We start from the raw sequence: 27,500 nt of genomic DNA, 5'->3' as shown, positions 1-27,500 counted from the left end.
TATATATATATATATATATATATATATATATAAATATATATATATAGTTCAGAGAGAGAGAGAGAGAGAGAGATTAATTAAGCAGGAATTCAGTCATAACATAGGCCTATACGTATGTATAGATTCACATGAATAAGAAAAATGTTCGAGAAGTAAATGAGCTGAAATGAAGTCAGTTACAAAATAGCACTGTTAAACTAACGAGAATAAAATTGGTCATATTATATGAAAAGGCAGCATAACTCAGCCTTCTTGACCTGACTTATGTAACCACCTAAGGTCCCTAGTTGGAAATTAATCGTTTGCAATCTGCATTAATTGTTATGATTTATAATTTTTTTTACTATTTTTCTCTATATAATTACGGTCATGACCATTATTATGAATTCTATTTTTTCTACTTCTTCAGCAACTGTGTGGATACTGCCGATTATCAGTTTTATTTATCATGTTATCTTATGTATCTAGGTTGCGTGTATTGTACTGTATTTGTATAATCCATGTATATGGCCCTGAGCCGCAATAAAGATTATTATTATTATTATTAAAACTTTGTATAGGATCCTCGTGCATCTAGCACACATCTTATCCTCTTTGGCATTGATGCAATGAGGGCTTCGCAAATGTTTGCTGCTCTCCTCTTTGGTCTTAAGTTTTCCCAAATATCTACTGCGTGCTTTACAAGGTTCTCTTTGGTCTTGGCGCAATTAACATCCCATTGTTGGGTTATGTAGGTCCATAAGTTTTCTATTGGGTTCAGATCTGCAGACTTGGCAGCCCAGTTAATTCGAACCGCTTCTAGATTCTGCTGGAACCATTGCTTTACAACCTATGCATTGTGGACCGCAGAATGTCCATAGCGATATATATTGGCATGGGATACGGCAATAATAGTTTTCGAACTGAGGGTACTAAAATGTACGGTAAAATTTTGATATACTGATGGCTGTTCAGACGCTCATCAATGGCAATTATCTCTCCCGGTACACTGGCAGCCATCCATCCCCATAACTCAGCTGATATTCTGCCACTACGCCTTGAGGGCACGATGCTAATTTTCTGCATATCTGTCGATAGGAAATATTTTCCAATTGATAGACAATTCAATAAAGAGTAGTTAGTTATAAAAAAAAAGGGGAGAACAGTAGGCCTACAACTTTACAAAGACATATTTTCTTCTATTTTTATATTACAACATAGACCCATCATATGAATTACACCCTATAATCGAAAATAATAATGTTTTCTAATAGCCTATACGTATGAATTGAAATTATATATCAAGACAACTATATGAAGATAACTGTACAGTGCAATCCCCATTAAACACAGATAATTCCTGTGTGAACAGTCAAATGCATATAGTTATTGATCATTTCTCAGCTTTAGGTCTAGGATATATTTTATACAGTAATAAAAACAAAACAACAAAAGTTTCTTTTTTCATCTTGCCATAAACTATGTATTATTTTCACTTTATAATCTAATTGCATCAGTTTTTTTATATATAATGTAATGCACCCAAATATATATTACATATCAGCTTATAGGAATAAACAGGTTGATGGTAAAGGCAAGAGTCGTGCTTCATATTTTATGAATAAGTCAACTTAAATTTCACTAGGCTTACCTAGTTTTATTTGGGCGCCAACAATGAAGCTGTCCATGCGCATCAGATGTGAAGATTTTTTCACCACAGAAAATAACTGAATCCCAGAACGAACCATCATCTGGAAGGTATTGCAGGGCAAATCCCATCCTTTCTTCTTTATGCTGTTGCGTTAGCAATGGTTTTCTTGCCGGAATCCTGTGATGCATTCCTGCCCCATGCAACCTATTCTGCACAGTTTGCACACATATTTGCAGTTCAAGCTGCTGTTTTACAGCAACTGCTGTAATCAGGGGTTGTTCTTTGACAGGTCAATAATCTTGCTCTCTTTTGGTGCTTCGAGGAGTTCCACTTCTAGGCATATTTTCTAAACTTTAACGTTCTTTAAACAATTTGATCCACCTATGTATGGTTCTCTTCGGTATATTAAGCCTTCTTGATATCTCTCTAATAGGAACTTGCACCAAATGCAGTGCAATAATTGTCTCTCGCTGAGCAGGGGATGTTTCTTTGCCAGGCATATGATCCAATTTGAACGTGAAGGGCGTGACAAAGCAGCTGAGTTTGACCGATAAATCACGGAAGCGATAAAAATAGAGTGAAGTCGCATGGTTCGCACTGTTAAGTTTTTTTTTTTTTATCGTTGATAGCATTTTGTGAGTTTCCAATGTTTTCTGCAAAATTTAACAACTAGAATCGTTCAACTACCATCAGCTTTAGAAATGATAATATAAGGACTAGGTTTATGAGATACTACTAGTGATAGCTGTTTCCTATTGTTGCCGAAGCGTGGAAATGTGGCCTCCGGTGTGGAAGCTTTGATGCGCAACATGACCGGGTGCGGAAGTGGGGTCTTCATTTTACGGTCTGCTACATCAAGTGTGGAAAGAATTTTCACACTATTTTTATTGGTTTATTGTAGTCATATATTAGTTTCTTATATTATATAATTCACTGACCTATATTCTCGATCATTTGCATATTTATATATCTGTTTGTATCATAATGACTGAATAAAGAGCCATCAAAGGAAGTCGATCGAGCAATGTCTTGATGACACGTCGAATGCAAACGATAGTAACAAAGTGACAGCAGCTTTAGGTTTCCATCTAACTAAGGTAATTTAAATCTACATACAATTGTTTTAATAAATGTAAAGAACGATTGTCATTAATTTAATGATCTTTAGACTGTGAAGGAAAGCTCTGGGTTGAATGACTTAAAATTTAGGCGAGAGTTGAAGTCAGTGGTGTGGAAATGTGGCACACTGCATTATGTCAGTGTTGTGATGTGACGTTTTTTATCACTTCGTTTCATTCACTCCAGTTTTTCTGTATGGAAAATAGTTTTACGCAATGATATATAACTTGTCGTTCCAAAAATGACAGTGACTGTTTTCAACGTCATTACGCAAGATTTTTTCCATCTTCGAACAGAAAAATGGATTAATCAGGCATGAATCGTGCGACAGGCAGGTGATCGAAAAATTATGAAATCTGCTAGTTCTAATTAGGGCGACAGTACATAGTAAAAAAAAAAAAAACACACACACAGTATATAAGTCCGTTATTTACAAAATACCCTGCGACAATTGTCATGAAATTTAGTATGGAGGACAAGTAAAGGTCCATCCCGCAAAGATTAATGGAGCCTAAACGATCAGTAAGGCATGATTTAGAGAACTCAGGGATTTTACCAGTGCAAGAGATTTCGCACACAGTATAGACTAACCTGAGGGTGTTTTTAAGGTTACTGTAGATGTCCGTATAAAATGGAGATTCATCAAGAGGATGAGTGGGAATTGGTCGATGAAACAAGAAGGTTGTTGATCCACTTCGTGAATAGTAGTCGCCTGGAACAGCTGTTTCAAGGAAAAATAATTTACAGAAGAAAGAAATTCACCTAAACTGACTTATGAGAATCGGATAAACCTCCGAAGATATGAAGAGCCCTGCAGAAAAAGTTACTAATGTCACCAAAACAATTGCTTTCAATGAAAATATTATATATATATATATATATATATATATATATATATATATATATATATATATATATATATATATATATATATATATATATATATATATATATATATATATATATATATATATATATATATATATATATATATATATATATATATATATATATATATATATATATATATATTATATACATACATACATACACACATACATATATATTATGTATATATATATATATATATATATATATATATATATATATATATATATATATATATATATATATATATATATATATATATATATATATATATATATATATATATATAACTTTATCACATACACAATTGTTCTGTGCATTAGTAGAGTTACTAAAAGGACCTCATTAAAACTGGATGGTATCTAATAGTTTTTATTCAGAAAAAGTTACAAGCTTTCATGGACAAACAGTCCACATTATCAAGTATCCGTACGGATACTTGATAATGTGGACTGTTTGTCCATGAAAGCTTGTAATATTTTCTGAATAAAAATATATTATATATATATATATATATATATATATATATATATATATATATATATATATATATATATATATATATATATATATATATATTGTTCCCAGTAGATACATACACACACACACACACACACACACACACACACACACACACACACATATATATATATATATATATATATATATATATATATATATATATATATATATATATATTTTGTGTGTGTGTGTATCTTATAGGAACAATTTACTGAATTCATTTATAAGCTAACTGAGCTTCACAATATAATAAATGACCGGTAACGCAATGCCAGACATTACCCTGCCAAAATCTGATGGTATAAAGAACAAAAGACACACTGTTCGAGACGCTGTGTTATGTGGCACCTGTTCAGAACATGGCTGAAGGTATATTTACTGGTATCTTGGGAAAGAGAAATTCCTTCACTGTGTCTTGTGACGTTTATCTGTCGTGCCTTGCCCTCCGTTATACACTTGACTCATTAGACGTTATAATATCAACTCTGAAATTGAGCATATCATTTGATATAAACTAATACCGTTCTGTTTACGGAGAGGCTTTCTGTTCAGTAGTTAATAAGAACATCATCTAAATGTAGTTATATTGTTCACTACAACTTCTTATTAGCTACTTGAATAACCCTGAATTAAATCACCTAAATGTAGTTATATATAAGTATTTATATTGGTTTCTCGAGACCTAATCATTAATTATTTCTATACAACATATTTCTAAACAATGCTATATAATTCTGTATAACATTAAATGGAATCTCTGCCTCCCCAGCCCGGAAAAAGGTCATGAAAATCAGTGTGGACGCTGCCTCATGCATTAAATTTAACCAGTCACGGCGAATGGACCCCAGACATTTCCTTGTGCATTATTGAGTGCATCATCGATCTACCTTCTACCCCGTGACACTCTTTCAACAGAAGCGATTTAATGTGTTATTGAAGACTTTGACCTTGCTCCTTAGTTTACGATGAGCGTTAGGAACGAATATCAATGGCGAAGTCTGTGTATTCCAAGTTGCTTCCCCGTAGGGGGGTAGTACCGTCAGTGCACCTCACGGGGTGCACTGCAGGCATTATTAAAGGTTCTTTGCAGCGTCCCCTCGGCCCCTAGCTGTAACCCCTTTCTTTCCTTTTACTGTACCTCGATTCATATTACCTTTCTTCTATCTTGCTATCCACCGCCTCCTAACAATTATTTCATAGTGCAACCAAGAGGTTTTCCTCTTGTTACACCTTTCAGGCCTACCTACTCTCAATTTCCTTTCCAGCGTTGAATGACCTCATAGGTCCCAGTGCCTGACCTTTGACCTAAACTTTATATTCCATTCCAATCCATTTCAAGTTTCCTTTGTTTTCTAGAATGTTAGAATTTCTCCATTCGCATAATGTCACACGCGCGATGGCCACTTTACAATGGTGTTTCCTCAGAGGCCAATATTTCTAGCAAAACGCTGTAAATTCAAGGCCGACGCGTGTTAAAAAAAAAAAAAAACTGTGTTGGCTAATAGCAGGTTCCTAGAGCTCTCCGCATGGTGCTTGAAATACTTCCTAAACAAAGCTGTATAAAAGTTCTTACATTAAATGTTGCATAAAAATATATATATTTTACACCTTTACATTGCGAACGCTTACTGTCCGTGAGCAGCAAAGCATAGATTTGCAATCTGTTTCAAGAAATTTGCATACGTCAGTTTTATTAATTCTATTAATGTAGAATAATCGAACGGTTGTTACATACTCTTTTAAAACCTTGTTTTGATTTAAATCAACAGTAACAATGACAGGCTGGATCTCCTAATATAACTCACATTTAAGCATTATATTTCGTGAACATTCGTTTCATATATGGCCTAAAAATGACAAAAGCTATAGGGTTTATACATTTCTAATGTAATAATTACTACTAATAAACTAAATTGCTTGATAACATTTATTATGCTCAGGTTTACCCGAGTAAGAAAATAGAAGCATTTGACATTTAAACGGATCGTTCTCGTAAACGCTTTTAACTGCGTAGGTTTGAAAGTACTTTATTAACAACTAAACTAATTCCTTCCAGCACGAGGCATGGTTTGCAAGATTTCTTTTCAAAAGAGATTCCGAACCTTCAGAGTAATTATTTCACTTCACTTATTTTGCCCTAAGTCCCAGAAAAGAACTCTTCAGCGCTATTACAGAAAACCTTAATTTCAATAAATATTTTTAAAATTATTTATCCAGTTCGATCTTTCTAGAATGTTGAGTGACATATTATATATTTTTAAAACATCGGTAATGAGAAATTAATGTTAACAGTTTAAATGCAAAAAAAAAAAAAAAAAAAAAAAATCGTAACTTAGTAGTTAATGTAGGGATGAAAGTGATGTGCATGATTATAATTTAGTAGAATTCGACTGCTTGAACGAAAGTAGCCACATCATAATCGGCAAAAGTTTAAGTTTAAAGGACGAAAAAAAAAAGGACAAAGGCAAATGCGCAGTATGAAGCATCAAAGGCAAAAATCACGGGGCAAAAGCATAAGATATAAAAACAAAGATTTCCATAGTTTTTGTCCCTGTGACTATCCAGCTCCACCAAAATACTCCCTGCGACAGAGGTATGCTAGAGTATGTTCGTGTCCAAGTGCCATTTGTGCAAAGGTGCGAAGAAATAATTGCGAACTAGAACAAGGAAAAAAGAAATATATCAGAAATTGGATTTCGGTCTTATATCGGTCTAATAACAAATATGAAAACACTATGCCCTAATAAACTTTTATATGAAAAAAATTAAACGCTTCATTATTTACAACACAATAAAGACAAAAGTTTGTAGTGATCAGTAGGGAAAAAAAAAAGTGAGGAAAAAAATAGTAATAGATTGTAGGTATGAAAATTCCATTTATTAAAATATCTAAAGGTAAAATTACATTTTGTAAGGAGATATAATTTAAATTTCACTGATTGATGAACGTCGAATTATCAAGAGACCGTCACTATTTAATTATACAAAGTAGTGTCGCCTGCCACTTTTAAAGCTATCTAAAGACGGAATTCTTATTTAGCCATTTCTTAATCGATAGGAAAGGCAGTTCAGTGAAAATGTAATATTTTAAAAGGAGCGAAATAACTGAATAGACCTTTTATTCCTACAAAAGAAGGAAATAATTAATAATTAGTCATTTTATTAATATTAGACCTTTAGGAGTTCACTAAATAATAAAATTCGCGGTCAGAAAGAATTCTGAGGAAAACAGTTATCGCAAACAGATGTAGTCATGTGGAAAGAAATTATATATTATTCTACTATTCTTATGGAGCCTTCATATATAGATACTCACAAACATATGTATATGAATACATATATGTGTATATGAATATATATATACATATATATATATATATATATGTATATGTGTGTGTGTGTGTGTGTGTGTGTGTGTGTGTGTATGTGTGTGTGTGTTTGCATGTATTTATATGTATATATATATATATATATATATATATATATATACATATATATATATATATATATATATATATATATATATATATATATATATATATATATATATATATATATATATATATATATATATATATATACATATATACAAAAACACACACACATAAATTATATATATATATATATATATATAATATATATATATATATATATATATATATATATATATATATATATATATATATATATATATATATATATATATATATATATATATATATATATATATATATATATATCTCCTGAGAATAAATAAGTTCTCTGATGAGTAATCAGGGTACAGAATCTAAAGAAAACAAGATAAAAACGGGAAATAATTTTTCTAACACTTGCAAATACATGTAAGCGAAGCGTTTTTTCATGTTCTTATTGTACTGTACAGTATCCTTGGTCACACGAAGCTTGAGGGGAATCATAACACTCATAAAATGGCTCGTTTCTGTGCTATGCAAATATTTGCCTGTGTTCTTCTGTAGGTATGTAGGAAAGGCACTTTTAGTCAAATAATTGCTTATTCTTTATTTTTCATCAGTATTAATATACGATTCATGATTATATATATATATATATATATATATATATATATATATATATATATATATATATATATATATATATATATATATATATATATATGCACATATATGCACGTGCTCACAAATACACACTCACATGCACACCTGCATATGCATACATACACACACACAGATATATAAATATATATGTATATACATATATATACATACATACACACGCACACACACACACACACACACACACACACATATATATATATATATATATATATATATATATATATATATATATATATATGTATATAATTTATAATATAATGCGTATATAATTTATAAATGCGTACGTATTATTCGCTTTGATATTTTAACGCGCCTTAATCCTCATGTCGCCTGCAGAGGGATCGTTAAATGCAATCTCTCAAGTGTGATTCGTTTGTGAACAGTCTGTCCTCTATAATTGATTGACCTGCGCGTTCGCTCTTGGTGATCTGAATAACATGACACTGTTTGTTAATGGTGAAGGAATATCTTTGTCATTTTACTCCTTGGCATACCTCACCTATCTCTCTCTCTCTCTCTCTCTCTCTCTCTCTCTCCAAATTAGAGCTGAACGAAAATAATAGCAAAAGACACGCATAATATTCTGTGAATTTAGTGAATAACACAGCGTGAAAACCTCTTACGAGTCTTACACATCTGCAGGCGCTGTAAAGGAAATCTTGAACTGTCGATTATACGCTACAATGATTTTCGTTTCAAGCTGTAATTCTCGGAAAAAAATCTTGACGGCTTCTTGTAATGTTATCTAGAAAGCAATATTTGGATATTGATATTTGTTCTTCACAGTAACCGCAATTCCCGTGCCCTTCATGTTTACGTCATGTTGACGTCATCAGTCAACGCGCCCAACATTAACCTGGGTAAAAGTCGATTCTCCTGTGTCTCTCTCCAAGTGCCTGGTTGGATGTGACGTCAGCGGAGGCAGCAATAAGGAAAGGTTATGTGGCCCATAGAGACCATAATATGAGTGATGGCTGCGAATTCCAGCCCTATATCTAGATTAAGGGGACAAGGACGGAAATGAAAGGAGTAATGATTCCGGTGATGAGTAGCAGCGCTTGGCGTAATCTGGGTAAATATGTATCACATCCGAATTTCTGCGCTGTTGCTTCCTGCTATACATTTTTGCAGGGGACCAATTTCCTTAATTAATGACGGTCATTTAGTCTGGCGAAGTGATTTGCGAATATGCCAGAAGAATATTAAAGCACAAGCAAGATAGCCGCTTTCACAAAACGGCCGAGTTTATTATAACAACATACTTCTGTATTCATAAGCTGGTTGGCAAACCGCGATACCTTTTTGAATATTAAATGCAGTGACGTGGATTTATGTCACGCCACGGACCGTACTGCCGCACTGCGCCGTGTAAACCGTATAATTCTGCTAAACTGACTCGCACCGGTTCAGAATGGAACTTTCCATGAAAAACGTCTGGAAAGTTACCTGGATACGAAAGACCTTCCTGGACGCATCAGAGATCACAAAGGCTCTTTTCAATGGCGCAAAGTTACTGCGCATGTGCAACTGTCATCGGAACCGTATTACATATTTGTAAATAACTAATTTTTCATTGTTTAGTTGTGTCTTTCATTATCTTTAAGAATTTCTCTGATTACTATAATGTCCATATGGCAGGTGGAAGGTCTTATTAACTGGGAAAGCTTACTAACTTTGATAAACGATTACTTGACGTCGATTCAGTTTCAGTCCATGCTATTGGAAAGATGCCTTCATTAAATGTAGGTATTTTATACAGTGCTGCCTTACGTTAACTAATTTTCACCCCTCTTACTTCCGCTACTGCTACTGCTACCATTATTACTAGTGGTAATAGTATTTGCCATCATGGTAGAAAATATTAATAATGAATGGTAATAAAAAGGGGGTAATATGAAATATATAGGGCTTTTTTCAATATGGTTTTTTTTATCAAACTGGTACGTGCGTGTTAAAGCCTTTATAACCCCTCTGAAATGCAAAGGCTCCTTTGATAGTTTAGTTTGGATTGAACCGTTCAGTAGTAATTAAGAATGCGAAGGATAAGTAAAATAAAAAAAAAAAAATAAATAACACCAGGGAATAAGAAGTTGTTCATTAATAATGTAAAGCAACATTTTATGGATTATTGACAACTGCAAGGGCCTCATCGACTGGCCACAACAGTTAGTGAGCAGAACGTTTTTTGACCTCGAGTATTGATAAATATCACATCATCTGCTAGATTTCTTGACTCGTTCGTGATTGGCCCGATGACAGTGACGCCACATCCGGCTTTCTACAGGAGGACTGGGTAGGTATGGCATTATCATGGCTTAGGGATCTCACCTGCTCAGATTCTAGAAAAATTAGGTCCCGGAGAGGGAGAGTTGGGGGGGGAAGGAGGAAGGGATTGGTGAATAAGACGTTTAAACGTAAAACTGATCTCAAAGTAAAAGCTCCTAAAAATAACTCTGGTTTTGCCATGTCTTCAATTGGATACAAGAAATTCAGGTCATGGTTTGTTGCAGGTCTGAAAATCAGATACGTAACAAAATAACAAAATTTACCTCAATCCCTGTTGCAAAACAAGTAAATGACAACAAGATGTTTACGAATATCGTTAAGAAAGATTCTCCTGGAAACTACTGCAACGGCAAAAAACAAGTCTAGCGGTAAATGATAAGAAACCATCATAACAAAATTACTGTTGTTTAAGGGAATACATATTTTGAATAAACTTGTATAATTTGTATATATTGCTTTCTGCTTAACTCAAATTATATACTTGTTGATTTCTTAATATCCGTAATAATATTTCTATTTAATATATATATATATATATATATATATATATATATATATATATATATATATATATATATATATATATATATATATATATATATATATATATATATATATATATATATATATATATATATATATATATATATATATATATATAATGTGTGTGTGTGTATATATGGGGTGGCTGAGGAGACAGCTGTACACCATTCTCGGCTGATGCTAGTTTCAGAGTTGATTACCTCTCCATTTCTAAGAATAATGTACTCTCTTGATACAAGACTATTCACTTGGACAGATAGCTTCTATACAGTCATAAATGGATATGTCTGGCATTTCTTAGCTATAGGCCTTGACACACTACTCAAACCCAGCGATGTTTACCTTCGCCGACTGGACGACCAGCTTAGAGGCAGACGCTTTATTGACACACAGAAATACTTATATTCACGGAAGTAGCAATTGTATTCAAAGGAATTTGTTTATACACTCCTGAAGAAAGAGACAACATTTTTTTTTTATTTTTTGGGGGGGATGGTTGGTGGGGTTGGAGGTTGGAGAGATGGATGAATTCTAACAACCAAGAAAAGAAAACGATCCCTGTAGGGGGGTAGTGCTCTCAGTGCACCTCACGCTGCGCATTGTAGGCATTCCTTAAGGTTCTTCGGAGCGTTCCCTCGGCCCCTACCTGCAATCTCTACCATTCCTTTTACTGTATCTCCGTTCATATTCTCTTTCTTCCATCTTACTCTCCCCCTCTCCTAACAGTTGTTTCATATTGCAACAGCAGGGTTTTCCTCCTATTCTTGAAAACCTTTTTAGTCTCAGTTTTCCTTTCAGTGCTGAATAACCGCATAGATCCCAGTGCTTGGCCTTCTGCCTAAATTCTAAATTCCATTCCTTAAATTCCAACCAAGAAAGGCTTAGAGCTGCTTTTTGAAGAGAGAAACGTTTTAAGTATCATCGAATTTGGAAGCAAAAAGGAAACTTCAAGAAAACCGTTGAATCAGTAATTGATCTCACATTACTGTGATAGACCTCTCACAACTGGGAGGTGAATTTACTGCACATTGCCCTGAAACTTTTCAGCATGGTTTAAAATCACCTGCACTTTTCTAAAGGAGCTTTATAAAGTTCTGTCAAAAGGCTGTCATTTATTTTATGTTAAAAATAAGTAATAAGAAAGCATATTCATATCATGATATTACGCTCGTAGGTCAGTGCAGATCAGGTGTGTTATCTAATTGCTTATATTCACCCATACTACATTTATAACAGCATATACTAGAGAGAGAGAGAGAGAGAGAGAGAGAGAGAGAGAGAGAGAGAGAGAGAGAGAGAGAGAGAGAGATTACTTTAAATGTCTCAGTTATTAGAGATGCAGGTAAAACGCATTTGTTTGGAATTATAAAAATAGATTAAAGAAGCCATCAATATTCACATAATTTTTTTTCTATAGAGCACTTCTATCCAAATCGAGATAATATCCCCTGCAGCTGTTCTGAACCACTTAATGACTTAAGCGTACTTCGAGACATCAGACTACGCGTTTGGCCGATAAAAATAAAACACTTGTCTGGTCGGAAGGCATCTCGAACTGCGGTGTGGGAAACCCAAAGGAACAAAGAAAGCAGAACATGAAGAGAGAAAATGACTACGTTTAAGATAAAAAAAAAAAAAAAAAAAAAAAATCCGCATTTTCTTCGACCATATCACCCTCGGCCCTTTCTAGTAGGTCTCCACACTCAGCACCCCGGCAAATCCTTGACTCGGCGGAGATCTCGATGGGAGGCACGTAATCCAATAGAACGAGGCGGGGCACTGGAGTTGGAGATACCTTTGGCTCGGGTGTTAGGGCGGGGCACTGAAGGGCCCACCCCTGGAGTGACAAATAAAGGTTTCGAAGGCGCTGAATTAAGTCTCAATACTCCGGCGAGACTCTCCTCCTCCTCCTCCTCTTCGACGTCGTTCTAAGACTGCCGTTGCCTAAAGTTGATTAGTCGTTAAGGTAATTCTTTGTGCCATGTTGACCTGTCTTGCGTGATTTTTTTTGTATGCCATTGCCTCGCATTTCTTTGCTTGAAATATTTTATTGTTTTTCTTTCTTTCGATATCCTGGTTGTTGATTAAGTTCCCAGTGTTTTCTGTTGGAGGTGGTGTGTGTGTTTGTGGGTTTTTTTTTTTTTTTTTTTTAACTTTTCATTTGTTTTACTATTCAGAACGGCATTTTGGTGACAGTGCTTTCTACCTATGTTTGTGTCATTGTGGATACTTCCTGTATCTGTGGTTTTCAGTGTTCCTTTCATCTTTATGTTAACTGCTGAGATGGCTAACTCGGTGAATAATCTAATATTGTTTCTATTTCTATTTCGGCATAAATTTATGGACTTGAAACATCGTAATTAAATTATATTGAGAAAATCGTCAGAAACACGACTTTACATACTTAAAAGTGATGTGTTTCAGGTTATGCAATGTATAGGTTCCTGTCATTGTTAAGTGTGATTTCACCATTAAATATTTTTCTGGTGAAAGAAAATATGTAAAACAAATGATTTTGCTTGTGATGCAAAGCTATATATGTTCACTGTGAAGGAAAGAAATGTTTAATGAATTACCAAACGAACGGACAAAAAAAGAGATCAGTATAGCTTAAAATGTAACATCACACTGGACTAACCATTTTCTTTCATAAATTTATTGACTTCTCGTGTCTGTGCGCTATATTTCATTTCGCAATTGAAGGCAATGTGAAAGGTCATATTTTCCAGTGAAATTCCTCAAGCCGTAGAGACGTATTCCTTCCCAAGAAATGAAATATGCAATTGATATAACATACTTACTTAATATTCTGGGGGTGTTACTTCCCTTGCTCTTAGATGTAATGTCACGTATTTCAATGTTACATCAACAAAAATCACAAGTGATATGAAAAGAGAGGTTTGTTGGATAATGATATCAGTAAACTGATTAGGTTATCCATTGAATTAAAATAGAAAACGGGCACAGAAAACGATGCTTATTTGTACGTTCGGTTAATGAACTTCCCTTGTACGTAAACTGCTCAGGCTACCTGAGGAAGCTTTACCGAGATCCACTTCCTTGAACGTTTCTACAAATAAGAATCAATCAGGTTATACATATATATTGTGGAAGGTAATATAAATAAACAAATGAATCAATCAATCAATAAAATGGTAAATAAATCAACATTACGCACACACATACACAACCCCACACACACACACATATATACTCGTAGGCGTCCAGGGAAAGGCATTCAATACAATTGATAGTTTATTGCTGATGCCGACGTTTCACAACTACATTGTTGCATTTTCAAGGCTGAAATACAGCGCGTTGATTCTCAATGATTATTCATAAAAACATTTATTATAACAACTAATTAAAAAACACTACAGTATTATCTCATTTAAAATGTTAATTCTTTTAAAAATATCAGCGACACCATGACACTAAAAGAAGGACCTACCGAGACGGGAGATAGAACGAAACTATTGAAACAAGGAGAGAAAAATACAAAATAAAACAAAAATATATAAAAAGGAGAAAACAAGGTAACGATAAGGCAAATAGTTGCATGTATATATATGTATATATATATATATATATATATATATATATATATATATATATATATATATATATATATATATATATATATATATATATATATATATACATATACATATACAACTGTTCTTGATCTAGCGACCAAAAAAAAAAACAATAAATCATCCGTAATGGACATATTATGTCCTTAAACACGTCTGAATAGTATTTCAAGGATCTATTGACCCGTTATATAAGGAAAAAGTTTGAGTAGCCTTAACTATTCTTAAAAGCAATTGTGTGAGAATCTTGCAGACTTTATTGAAAGTTAATGTACAGTTTCTCACTTACTTTTCCTTAAAAACAGAGACACACACACAATCATACACATACTTCCATACACACACACATAGAGATATATATATGGCCAGGTGGTCAAAGTCAGTATCTATCGTCGTTACTAAACCTGGCCAAGGTTCGAATCCTAGCCGGTGGAGAGGCACTTAACGAGGTGTAAGTTTTTCCCAAGATAAAGGGAACTGAATGTGATATTTAGCGATATTTGTGGGTTAATATTTCTGAACAATAAATAAGTCACGCATGTATGAGTGACAAAAATTCAGACACACACACACACACACACACACACATATATATATATATATATATATATATATATATATATATATATATATATATATATATATATATATATATATATATGTGTGTGTGTGTGTGTCTGTGTGTGTGTGTGTGTGTGTGTGTGTGTATATATGAATGGATGGATGGATATATAATATATATATATATATATATATATATATATATATATATATATATATATATATATATATATATATATACATACATACATATTTATATATATACAAATCTAAACAAAGTAGAAATATATTTTTTAGTATCCTACCAACAGCATCCAAGTTTTATCCCTGGGCATCCAATCTCCCACCCTTCGTATACACTGTATACTGAAAACTCGGTTCAACAATTCTTTCTTACATCCGTACTTCTTCAACTGTAAAATAGAAACTATTCCTTTTTCTCATGTTTTCTGTTTATGTATTTTATATTTCTGACTCATTCCTTTCTCTAATCGTTGTCTAATATACTCAGAAACACGAATATGTATGCACGCATATACATGCGTGTGTGTGTACATATATTATATACATACACACACACACACATACACATATATACATACATACATACATACACACACACACACACATATATATATACAGTATATACATATATATATATATATATATATATATATATATATATATATATATATATACATATACTTATTTCAGGGGAGGCTAAGCCAGACAATCTCATAGTAGGATGCATGGATAGGAAGAACAGTCAGCTCATCATTGACATATTTAGTAATAGCTGCGCTTCAGGATCACCCGTATCCCATCTTTTCTGGCTAAAAAGATGCAAAAATAAGAACACTAATTAAAACTTACAACAGAGCTTGCAAAATTAACATGCTTTAAAGACTAAAAAATGACAATGACAAAACAAGAAATAGATTACCTTCAGTAGTAAAGTCCAGAGGATGAAAGTTTAATAAAAATAAACAATGTTAGGAAGTAAACAAGAATAGGGAGGGGTACTATGCTATGTATAAGGGGTAGAAGTTAAATGATTATTGAGTGATGGAACAATTTCCTTGATAACCAAGGGTTCTAAAATATTAAGGAAGTGTCCCTTCTGCCTCGTGGTCAGTATTTCAAAGTTTTTATAGGCTATTGGGTTTTTACAAATTAATGAATGATTTCTAATGTTAGACATTTCAGGTTTTACTGGTCTAAGACTAGTACGATAGCTCAATCCACTGTGGCAATCTGCCCTCACTTTGGTAGGCCATACATGACTCCAAAACTGGAGTCATGTATGGACTACCAAAAATCCACAAACCTAATATCCCCCTAAGATCCATTCTGTCATTATATACCACACCAAATTAAAAATAGCCAAATTCCTAGCCACCCTGTTTGAGCCTCTTACAAGGAATTCAAATAACTTGTCAAACTCCTTAAAATTTAAAGAAAATATCATACTGCAAGATTCTGACTGGTACATGGCTAGTTTAGACTCTGAATCCCTATTCACCAACATCCCTGTGCATGAAACCATACAAATAGTTATTGATCAGTTGTTCCCAACTCCTGACTCCTTCTTTTAAAAATTTTAATCCATTAGATTTTAGAAAATTGTTGGAACTTGCTCTGCAGGTCACAGGTTTCGTCTTTAATGGTAAAGTATTTATACAGACGGATGGTGTTGGTATGGGGAGTCCTTTGAGTTGCACTATGGCAGATATCTTTATGAGTCACCTCGAAGGACAGCTTCTGGACAGCTGTCCATCTAATTTTAAACCCCTTTACTATCGACGATATGTTGACGACATCTTTGTCCTTTTCAAACACCCACACCACGCAGACTCCTTTTTAGATTATACAAATAGTTTGCACAACAATATGAACTTTACACTAGAAAAAGAAAATAATAATAAAATACCCTTTCTAGACACTGAAGTTTCCGATATTCTGAAGGTTTCAAAGTTAGTATTTATAGAAAACTTACTTTTACAGGTTTAGGCCTCAATATTTATTGCTCCTGTGCATTTAATTTCAAGCTAAATTCCTTAACCACCCTTATGCATAGAACCCTTTCACTTTCTTCTGATTGGTCCTCCTTCCATAACGAAATTTCCTTTTTCCAAAAATATTTTCAACAAAATTGTTTTCCCTTGTCTTTATTCCAACATAAAGTAAAGTACATCTTAAATAACCATTTTAACCCTCCCTTCCCTTCCTTCGATGTTCTCAAATTAGGATACTACTTTTCCTTTCCTTTCGTACATAATGGGGATTTTTTACGACACCTGAAGCAGGTTTTAATAAAACACTTCCCAGCAGTAAAGGTCAACATAACTTTGAAGAACCCCAAAAGCCTTGGTAGCCTTTATAGATACAGGGAACGACTCCCCCGTTTGAAGCAGTCAGGCGTGGTGTACAAGTATACCTGCTGTTGCTGTCCGCAACAGAATTATGTCGGAAGTACGCGCCGCTTGCTCAAAGTGAGGGCAGATTGCCTCAGCGGATTGAGCTATCGTACTGATCCTAGGCTGGTAAAACCTGAAATGTCTAACATTAGAAATCATTCGTTAATTTATAAAAATCGCATAGACTACAAAAACTTTGAAATAGTGACCACGAGGCAGAAGGAACAACTCCTTAATATTTTAGAATCCTTGGTTATCACGTAAATCGTTCCATCACTCAATAATCACTAAACTTCTACCCCCTTATACATAGCATAGTACCCCTCCCTATTCTTGTTTACTTCCTAATCTTGTTTGCTTTTCTTAAACTTTCATCCTCTGGACTTTCCTACTGAAGGTAATCTATTTCTTGTTTTGTCATTGTCCTTTTTCAGTCTTTAAAGCATTTTAATTTTGTAAGCTCTGTTCTAAGTTTTAATTAGTGTTTTCATTTTTGTATCTTTTTAGACAGAAAAGATGGGATATGGGTGATCCCGAAGCGCAGCTGTTAAATATGTCAATGATGAGCTGACTGTTCTTTCTATCCATACATCCTACAGTATATATATATATATATATATATATATATATATATATATATATATATATATATATATATATATATATATATATATATATATATATATATATATATATATATATATATATATATATATATATATATATATATATATATATATATATATATATATATATATATATATATATATATATATATATATATATATATATATATATATATAGGCATTTTACTCCCATGAAAGCATGTATCTGTTTTTCACAATCTAACAAAATATAATATTCATGTGTATTGAGGGTTTAATTTTTGTGGTCATACATTGGAAGTTGTGTTATATATCTATGTACAGTACATGTCTAGTGTTATATGCTATCTACCCATCCACCTTAGCCACATATATCTTCTAATATAGAGTTCACTATATCTTTAGAACAATTTACACTTAAGGGAATAATTATTGATAGTTGCGTTTTATCCGGTCAGGATTGTCACTGCGTCGAAACCAAAGGCCGGGTCAGACGCACTTGGGTGTAAGTTATTCCATGTTATATGATATATGGGGTTACATAGATAGGCTGATATTCTATAAGTATAGAAAATTCGATATCATATATTGTTTGTTTCTTATTCATGGACGTACGAAACCGACGCATGTATGAATGGCGAAATTTCACACACAAACACGCATATATATATATATATATATATATATATATATATATATATATATATATATATATATATATATATATATATATATATATATATATATATATATATATATATATATATATATAGTATATATATATATATATATATATATATTATATATATATATATATATATATATATATATATATATATATATTTTTTATATATGTTTCCTGGTGCAGGTGGTTCTTATGACTCCACATTTATTACTTTACTCTAAAATGGCCTTGCAAGATAACCAGGACATATAAAACACAAACTAATAGGAGTGATACAAGGAGCGGAGGGCTCTTACTCAAAGGGAAGTGCGTGAAACACGTGGATACAAAAATAGGTATATTCTCATGACACACAAGATCAAAGGGAAATTAACTGAAACACATTAAATTGCTGCTGCAGGCGTCCTCCCTGAGGGGGGGAGCTTGGGAATGCCAGGAACACGGACCAAGGAGAATTCTGCTACGATCGTCCTTCTGAAACGATATTAGGACCCAGGTTACAAATCTAATGCTGGAATTTGGGGAATGAATTACTCGGGGGTGCGCTGAAGGCTCCAAGGACTCCCCGAGGCGTTACTTGTGACTCAGAGGAAAGAAGCAGTGAACACGTGGGCCGGGATTGAACCAAGAAGCATCAGGGAATACAAAGTTATAGGCCCAGAAGTTAATAAATGCACAAGGGCGAAGTAACGTGACTAGCAACTCGTTTTGGGTACTTTACCACATTGCAGGGGCGTAAGGCTGACGTAGTCTTCTGCCAGGGACCATGTGTGGGAGCGTCGACAAAAGGGCCTCCTTCACCAAGGTACTGCTTCAAGGCGTAGATCGGGGCGGAAAAGGGTGCGCTTGGGATGATGGAAAGGCCGCCGTTGAGTATCAGCTCGCTTTTGGGGACTTGCAATCCCCGCTTGCAGTCTTTGAGGGCCACGTGGATCGGGACACGGAGCAGAGGGCGGCGAGCGAACGAAGGGCAGGGGGCACGGTAGCGTGACCGCTCGGCTTAAACTCGATACTGTGTGTGAGAAAGAGCTGTCCTCGCCCTGACCTTTATTGCTTCTGGACAGGGGTAGGGGGCGATGTCCTGACCCAGGTCATGCTTCTATATCGAAGAAAACGGCTTACTCTCCTGTACCAAAGAAAACGGTGCAAAGCCAGTTTACTGCCCATCAAAAGATTAAATCTCTGAGCTCTTATACCCCTGACTTCCACTGGTTGAAACTAACCCAAGCCTGTATTCACTGCTTCTCACAGGTTCAAAATAGACAGAGGCCTCTCTATCGGCCGAGCAAAGCAGAAAGGCAGGCGCTTTCATAGCGTATTTTGGTGCTAATCTTTACAATATATATATGTGTATATATATATATATATATATATATATATATATATATATACATATACTGTATATATATTTATATATACACATGTATATATACATATATATATACATATATATATATATATATATATATATATATATATATATATATATATATATATATATATATATATATATATATATATATATATATATATATACATATATATATATATATATATATATATATATATATATATATATATATATATATATATATATATATATATATATATATATATATATATATATATATATATATATATATATATATATATATATATATATATATATATATATATATATATATATATATATATATATATATATATATATATATATATATATATATATATATATATATATATATATATATATATATATATATATATATATATATATATATATATATATATATATATATATATATATATATATATATATCCATGCCTGCACGTTGTGAGTATTTGGATATTTTTTGGCAACCTCATTCTGAATCAACTTTTTTGATTCGTAATTTTGACATCTCACCTTCTTGGATGGCTAGAAGGGAAAATTAAAGATAAAGTCACTGCTATTTTCAATGTAACTACCGAACTGAGAATGGACCTTTGTGGCAAAAAGTTCCTCAATATGAGCTGCTTCAGAATGTGTCTTATTCACACACACATACACACACATACTCACACGCTCTTACCTTTTCTAGTTATGACTTCCCATTTTGTTCTACTTACTAATTTCATACACTTTATCCAACACTTCCTTCTTTCCCTTATTCCTAAAAGAATATAATCATTCACTCTCCTCCCCCGGTATATTGTCCTCCATTCTCTCCTGGTGGCCAAACCACCCGAACTCATTCTGGTCACTATTTTAACCTAGTCCCATGGTAACCTTTACCAGTTTTTTGTAACTTCACACTTCTCACCTTTCCAGATATAATAATTCAACATATATTAAACGTATAATACATCTGAATAACTTTAATTTTCTTTCCATTTTATTTATATTAAGTATCATTGACTTAATTCCATAAAGGAGAGCTGGCTCAACATTCCTTTTAAGTACTATGATTTTCCCTTTGTAGACATTTCTCTCATTAAATCTTTTGCATACACTTTATTATCTTTCCAGTTCCGTTCATGTCTTCTCTCATTCTGCCATCTTGTGCTACATTTGCTCTGAAATGTCTGTGAATATTAGTTTATAGTTTTCCATTACCCATCTTAACAGTCATTGCTCTGTGTTTCTGGCCTCCGTATAACCTAACTGCCTCATTGTGATGTACATCCACTCTCTACTTTCTCTTGTTGTAAGCACAACAGGGTATATATATATATATATATATATATATATATATATATATATATATATATATATATATATATATATATATATATATGTATATGTATATATATATATATATATATATATATATATATATATATATATATATATATATATATATATATATATGTTGTTTACACTTTAATGGCAGTTGTAGTTACCACTATAATGTACTTTTCTCTTGTAGCCACTCTAAAGGGAAACAGATTACTGACGAAAGAACACACACCGTATGAGTTTGTACGGACAAAAACTGAGAACGGAACAACGGGGAGTCGAGTGGTTCTTTTGAATATAGAACTAGGCCGTGAAAATTAAAGGCAGAAAGTTGGTGGGAGTACTTCCGTTGTAACTTTATCAGCTACATGGCCGCTGCCTCGAGGGATAAGACATATCTAGAGTTACCCGACCCGAATGGGACCAGAGGGGAGGCCTGGTCCCGTGGAATGGGTCAGAAGTTAGTGAGAAAAAGAAAGGAAGTTAAGTACAAGAGGGTGAAAAAATAGGACATATCCATTTGCGCATTTTATGTGGCCGCGTCTGCCCGCCCCGACTTCCCCCCCCCCCACCTGCCTCTTTTCTTTTTTATTTTATTTCCTCTTTACCTTAAGTTTCGTGTTATTCATCCTGTACATGTTCTCAGAGGTCAGTAATACTTTGAATGCTATCTGGTTTTATTTTTATGTTGCGATTGAAGTTTAGTTTATGATAACCTTAAAATTTAAAAAGGAAAATACATACCTGTGTTTAGATATAAAAGAAAAGATAAATTCAAGTGAATAAATACTTCAAGAGCGCTCTGAAAACACATTTTTTGTATAATTTTATTCTAATTAAAAGGATAAAAATTGCTTTTGCGCTTTATGCCCTGGAAAAAATATTCATTATTCTTAAAAGGTTCATTCTTTTTCATAAACTATGTCAATGCAAACAAAATCTCATTAACTGAGTTTTTCTAATGTCTATGTAGCAACTATATTGTTAGCAGTAATTATAAAAAACAAACAGACGAACACACACAAATAACCGCTGTTGTTGGTACACATTAAAGTAGTAAAGAGTAACTAGAAAGAGGTATATGAAGTTTGGATGTTTGTTTAAACTAAAAGAAATTGTTGTTTATGAAACAGATTATTAGCCACATGTATAACGTGACAATATTTTATGGATATATGTATATGTGTAAATATGTAAATGTACGAAATCTCATTCAGGTTGTTACTAAAGAAAATTGAAAGTGAATTTTTAACCAATGTGACAATTGAATTACTGTGTTTATATGAATATTTAAGTGGATAATGCAATAACTGGTTTCTTTCTTCTTTTCCAGGTGAAGGATTCCGTCACCACACAAGTCGATCCAAGAGGCAGTGAGCAATGCATGCCCAGAGGTGCCCAGTGGCAAAGCTATTGGCCGCCAGCCAGACCAACAAGAGCTTGACAGGCCCCACCCCTCCATTTACCAACCCACCTGCTTGTTTCCATCCGCCACAAAGTCGAAGTCCAGGGATAAAAGGCCTTTTACCCAAGAAGGTTAATTCTCGTGTGTCTCATCATCGAAGTCATCAGCCGCCTCGCAACTTGGAGAAGAGATCGTTTTTCCAAAACCTCCACGGAGATGCAGCGCCTCTGTTGACCCCGTGCCCACAGATGTACAGCGATGACACCTGGATTCCTCCGCCTTTCCCGGTGGAACCCAAACCCTTTTATCCAGACGATGACGAACCTCCTCTTGAGCGCTACCCAGACCTCCCGAAGGTGATTAACGAAAACTGCTCTATTCACGGCATCCACGCTCGTCGGGGATCGAGAGGCGCCGTCTTTCCGAAGAGCGTCAGCTGCCCTGTGGCGCCGCGCATTGAAAGCCGTCAGACGGCAAACGCGGAGAGGTTAAAGAACTGGCGTCGAAGTTCTTTAACCATAGCAAGCAACAGAAGTCAGTCCTTAGGCATAGTCAGCAGAGAGCAGCATAGAGAAGTCCCACCTCGCACGTTGTCCTTGCACCAGCCAATAGAGGGGAGGCGCTCTTGCCCCTCCCCCCTGAGCTCTTTCTCCTCTCCCTCAACGCCATCCCCTCCACCTATGGCGTTGTCCAAGAAGAGGATTACAGACGACCTCCAGAGCAGGAGATCTCAGTTCCGAAAAGCTTGGTCGTTCTTTTCTATCGGATGCGACGATATTCCAAAGGAAAAACCTCCCCCGAAGAGAATATTGCGGCAGCCCACCCGCCATGTTTACCGAAGGGGGATCTCGGGCTTACCCATTGAGTGTACAAACAGGGTCATGGGGCTGGCTTTCTGATGAGTGGTGGAACTTACGGGATCGTAGACAAAGAAAGAAGATACCTCATCTATATAGAAAAAAATGATCTGTTATTTTTTTAGTTCTTCGTCGCCTCTTTCGTTACGAAAGTAGCTTTAATGATTAATTAAAATCACATGTACAGTACATTTAATGTCAGAATTATGAACTGCTTTATCTTGCACAGACGACTTACGAAAAGATGTGAGAGACTTGTTCAGGCACGTTGCGCCTGGCGATGACTCGCGATGCACTTTACACTAAATTGGATACTCGGCTGAACAATAGCCTCTCCTATGGGTCTCGGAAAAAATCTCTCACCCTCTTGTGTCTTTATTCTCCCCGATCCGTAAAAATGCCGCTCGTGAGATAAAAAATCCATATTCCTTAGAAGGATTTTTCAGGAGATAAAAGATCAACAAAGGCACCACTATGACGGTAGCACACAGGTGCCTATTGATTCAGAGCGTGAGAGGAACGTCACCCCTCGACTTGTAGTGCTTCGAGGACACTCTTAGGTTTAACGTTATAAAACAAAAATACACGACAAAAAACTAAAAAAAAAAAAAAATAAAAAAGAGACTAGGAAGGCAATGAAGTTAAGCTCCCCAAGACACCGACAGAAGAAAAGTCCTTTAAAGAACAATGCGTTTCTTTTAGATCCCTTTGAAGTATAGAAAAATATCCCCCATTCTCCAAGGAATTGAGAACTCGGCGAAGTTCTTTCTCTTCATTCGCCTTTTATCACATAAGGAACTTCAATGGCGAAGGATATTCGTTTTCTGTTGCGCTGACAGTGTGCTAATGCTATAAAGCGTGAGGCCTGGTCCCTGCAGAGCAGCGCGGCGCTGATGAAAAATGTAAGAAACATTACGAAAAAGGCAAGACGAAATTGCGTCTCAACAGATTATTTATTTCCTTTCCAAAGAGTTGTGAAATCGTCAGTGAAGCTTCATGACGGTTATTTCTAGTCTTGAAGAAGCTTTGTGTTGCTTGGAGAGGAGCTAAGATTAATTTTCCTCGAGCTGATCATTTCGAGATAATCGACCTGTCGACGGCCATGAGCTTCTTTGCAGCATCCACGTTTCCTCAGGTAAGGGCTTACTATTATTCTTACTTAGGTGTCCATTTCGCTTTCCACACGCACATACAGATATATATATATATATATATATATATATATATATATATATATATATATATATATATATATATATATATATATATATATATATATATATATATATATATATATATATATATATATATATATATATATATATATGTATATATATATATATATATATATATATGAGGCTGTCAGTCGAGAAACATGCCAAGCGCCACCCTGGGTCAAAGTATTTTGTAATTTAATTTATTATATTTTAAAAATGGCACTTGGCATGCTTCTCGACTGAAAAGCTCATATATATATATATATATATATATATATATATATATATATATATATATATATATATATATATATATATATATATATGATTGTAATAGCCTGGTAAAAAGTGACCAGTAGATTCTACATATATATATATATATATATATATATATATATATATATATATATATATATATATATATATATATTTATATATATATATATATATCTGAGTTTTAATATCTTAATAAATTTCAAAAAAGTTCTTTATCTTTATAATAAAAATTTCATAACATTAATGTTGCCATCAGCAGCTATACATACAGAGACAGCAGTTTTTGACGCCATCTTTCCAAACTGATGTAAACAATGATTTCAATCTCACGTGAGTCGCTGGTACTAACCACTGCCAGACGGCCTTTTAAAGAGCTATTATATTTCAGGTTTCTTAATGACCTCATTAGGGGACTAATTTTTCTGGCATTTTCTCATTATGCCCAACTGTCGTTACGGAGAGTCCATAAAGTTCTTTTTTTTTTTTTTTTTTTGAGGCAAGTTCATTTTACCTTTTAAATCTTTATATTTTCACTGTTACTTCTTGTATTTCTGTCTGTCTGGAGATAATAACTTCAACAGTGATTAATGATTGTAATGTTTCAAGCAAGATTCTGACATAACAGCTGGTTTCCTGCAAAATTTAACGAGACCAGTTTACTTTTACCTTGCCTTGGCGGCACTATTAATAACGTCACTTATCTCGCAAAGGCTGCTCATTTAACGAGTAGCGATTAGGATGAAGAATAGTTGCCACACTTTTTTTTTTTTTTTGCGGAGAAGCATAAAACATATAAGCAAAAGTTATGAAATCAAAGTTCATTTAATTGAAGATCTTATTAAGGCGCCTAGCATTATATATTTGTCTGTATGGAAAGTAGCAGAGTCTGTGGTGTCTTAGCTCAATCTGGGCAAGACAATACGTGCTCTGTTTGCAGTTACTACTTCCGAGAATCTTCTCCATTGTTACTGCGCTCTGACTTTTTTTCTTTATTTGCTTATTTTTTCCCGAGATGGGGCCGGGGGCGCGATTTTCCGTTCTTTAAAGCTGCAAGAACTAGAAATCAGCACTAGTAGCGATTCAAGCTGTTGTTTCGCCAGTATTTTGTTGGTGGATAACCCCCGTAGGGAGGGTAGTGCTGTCAGCGCTCCTCATGCTGTGCACTGTAGGTTCTTTGCAGTGTGCCTTCAGCCTCATTTCGTTCCTTTAACTGTACCTCCTTTCATATTATCTTTCTTCCATCTTACTTTCCCCATAGCCCTTCGTTGGCCGAGTCGGTTGAGCTTCAGACTGTCACTCAATCGGCCGGAGTTCAATTCCCACGGCCGGCTGATGAAGAGTTAGAGGAATTTATTTCTGGTGATAGAAATTAATTTCTCTCTATAATGTGGTTCGGATTCCACAATAAGCTGTAGGTCCCGTTGCTAAGTAACCAATTGGTTCTTAGCCACGTAAAATAAGTCTAATCCTTCGGGCCAGCCCTAGGAGAGCTGTTAATCAGCTCAGTGGTCTGGTAAAACTAAACTATACTTAACTTTTTCCACCCTCTCCTAACAATTGATTCATAGTGCAACTGCGAGATTTTGCTCCGGTTACGCCTTTTAAACCTTTACTGTCAGTTTACGTTTCAGCGCTGAATGACCTCATTGGTCCCAGTGCTTGACCACCGGCCTAAATTCTATATTCAATTCAATTCAGTTGGTGGGCAACGATAGAACGCCTCCAGAAGACTTTGATACTGAGGCCAACTAATTCTTACATAATAAAAAATTCATCTGTCAAACATTTCTTGATATTCCATATGTGATCTACACACTTTCAAAATCCTTAGACTAATATCGTATTTTGCTTTTCTCAAGCAAAAATCATACAAAGTACTGAGCTGCAAGCACCATGCTCCGACAATTTCGAGATTTCCATGAAGGACATAAACGAGAACTTTATTATTTCTACTTCAGACCTTTTCAGAGGAGTGAGACACCTAGTTCTGCCTCAAGTGAGAAAGCATACCAGCTATTAAGAGACTATAGCTTTCTAGCACGTGGCTCTGACCTGAGACATCAAGTTCTGTTTCACAGAG

At 34.3% G+C, this 27,500-nt stretch overlaps 1 protein-coding gene across 3 annotated transcripts in view; it reads left to right on the top strand.

Moving 5' to 3' along the window:
- The first annotated feature begins 12,405 nt into the window (after positions 1 to 12,405).
- LOC136843929 (uncharacterized) overlaps positions 12,406 to 27,500 on the top strand; it is a 48,124-nt gene continuing 33,029 nt past the window's right edge. For all 3 annotated transcript variants that reach the window (XM_067112913.1, XM_067112893.1, XM_067112902.1), the window contains exons 1-2: positions 12,406 to 13,051; positions 22,999 to 25,062. In XM_067112913.1, the coding sequence (XP_066969014.1) occupies positions 23,046 to 23,969 (924 nt within the window). In that variant the 5' untranslated portion in view covers positions 12,406 to 13,051; positions 22,999 to 23,045 and the 3' untranslated portion in view covers positions 23,970 to 25,062. The remainder of the gene's footprint in view (positions 13,052 to 22,998; positions 25,063 to 27,500) is intronic.

This window comes from Macrobrachium rosenbergii, chromosome 2 (assembly GCF_040412425.1).
Source record: "Macrobrachium rosenbergii isolate ZJJX-2024 chromosome 2, ASM4041242v1, whole genome shotgun sequence".
NCBI lineage: Eukaryota > Metazoa > Arthropoda > Malacostraca > Decapoda > Palaemonidae > Macrobrachium > Macrobrachium rosenbergii.
The sequence above is the reverse complement of the archived record's forward strand: the minus strand, read 5'-3'. Positions and strand labels throughout refer to the sequence as shown.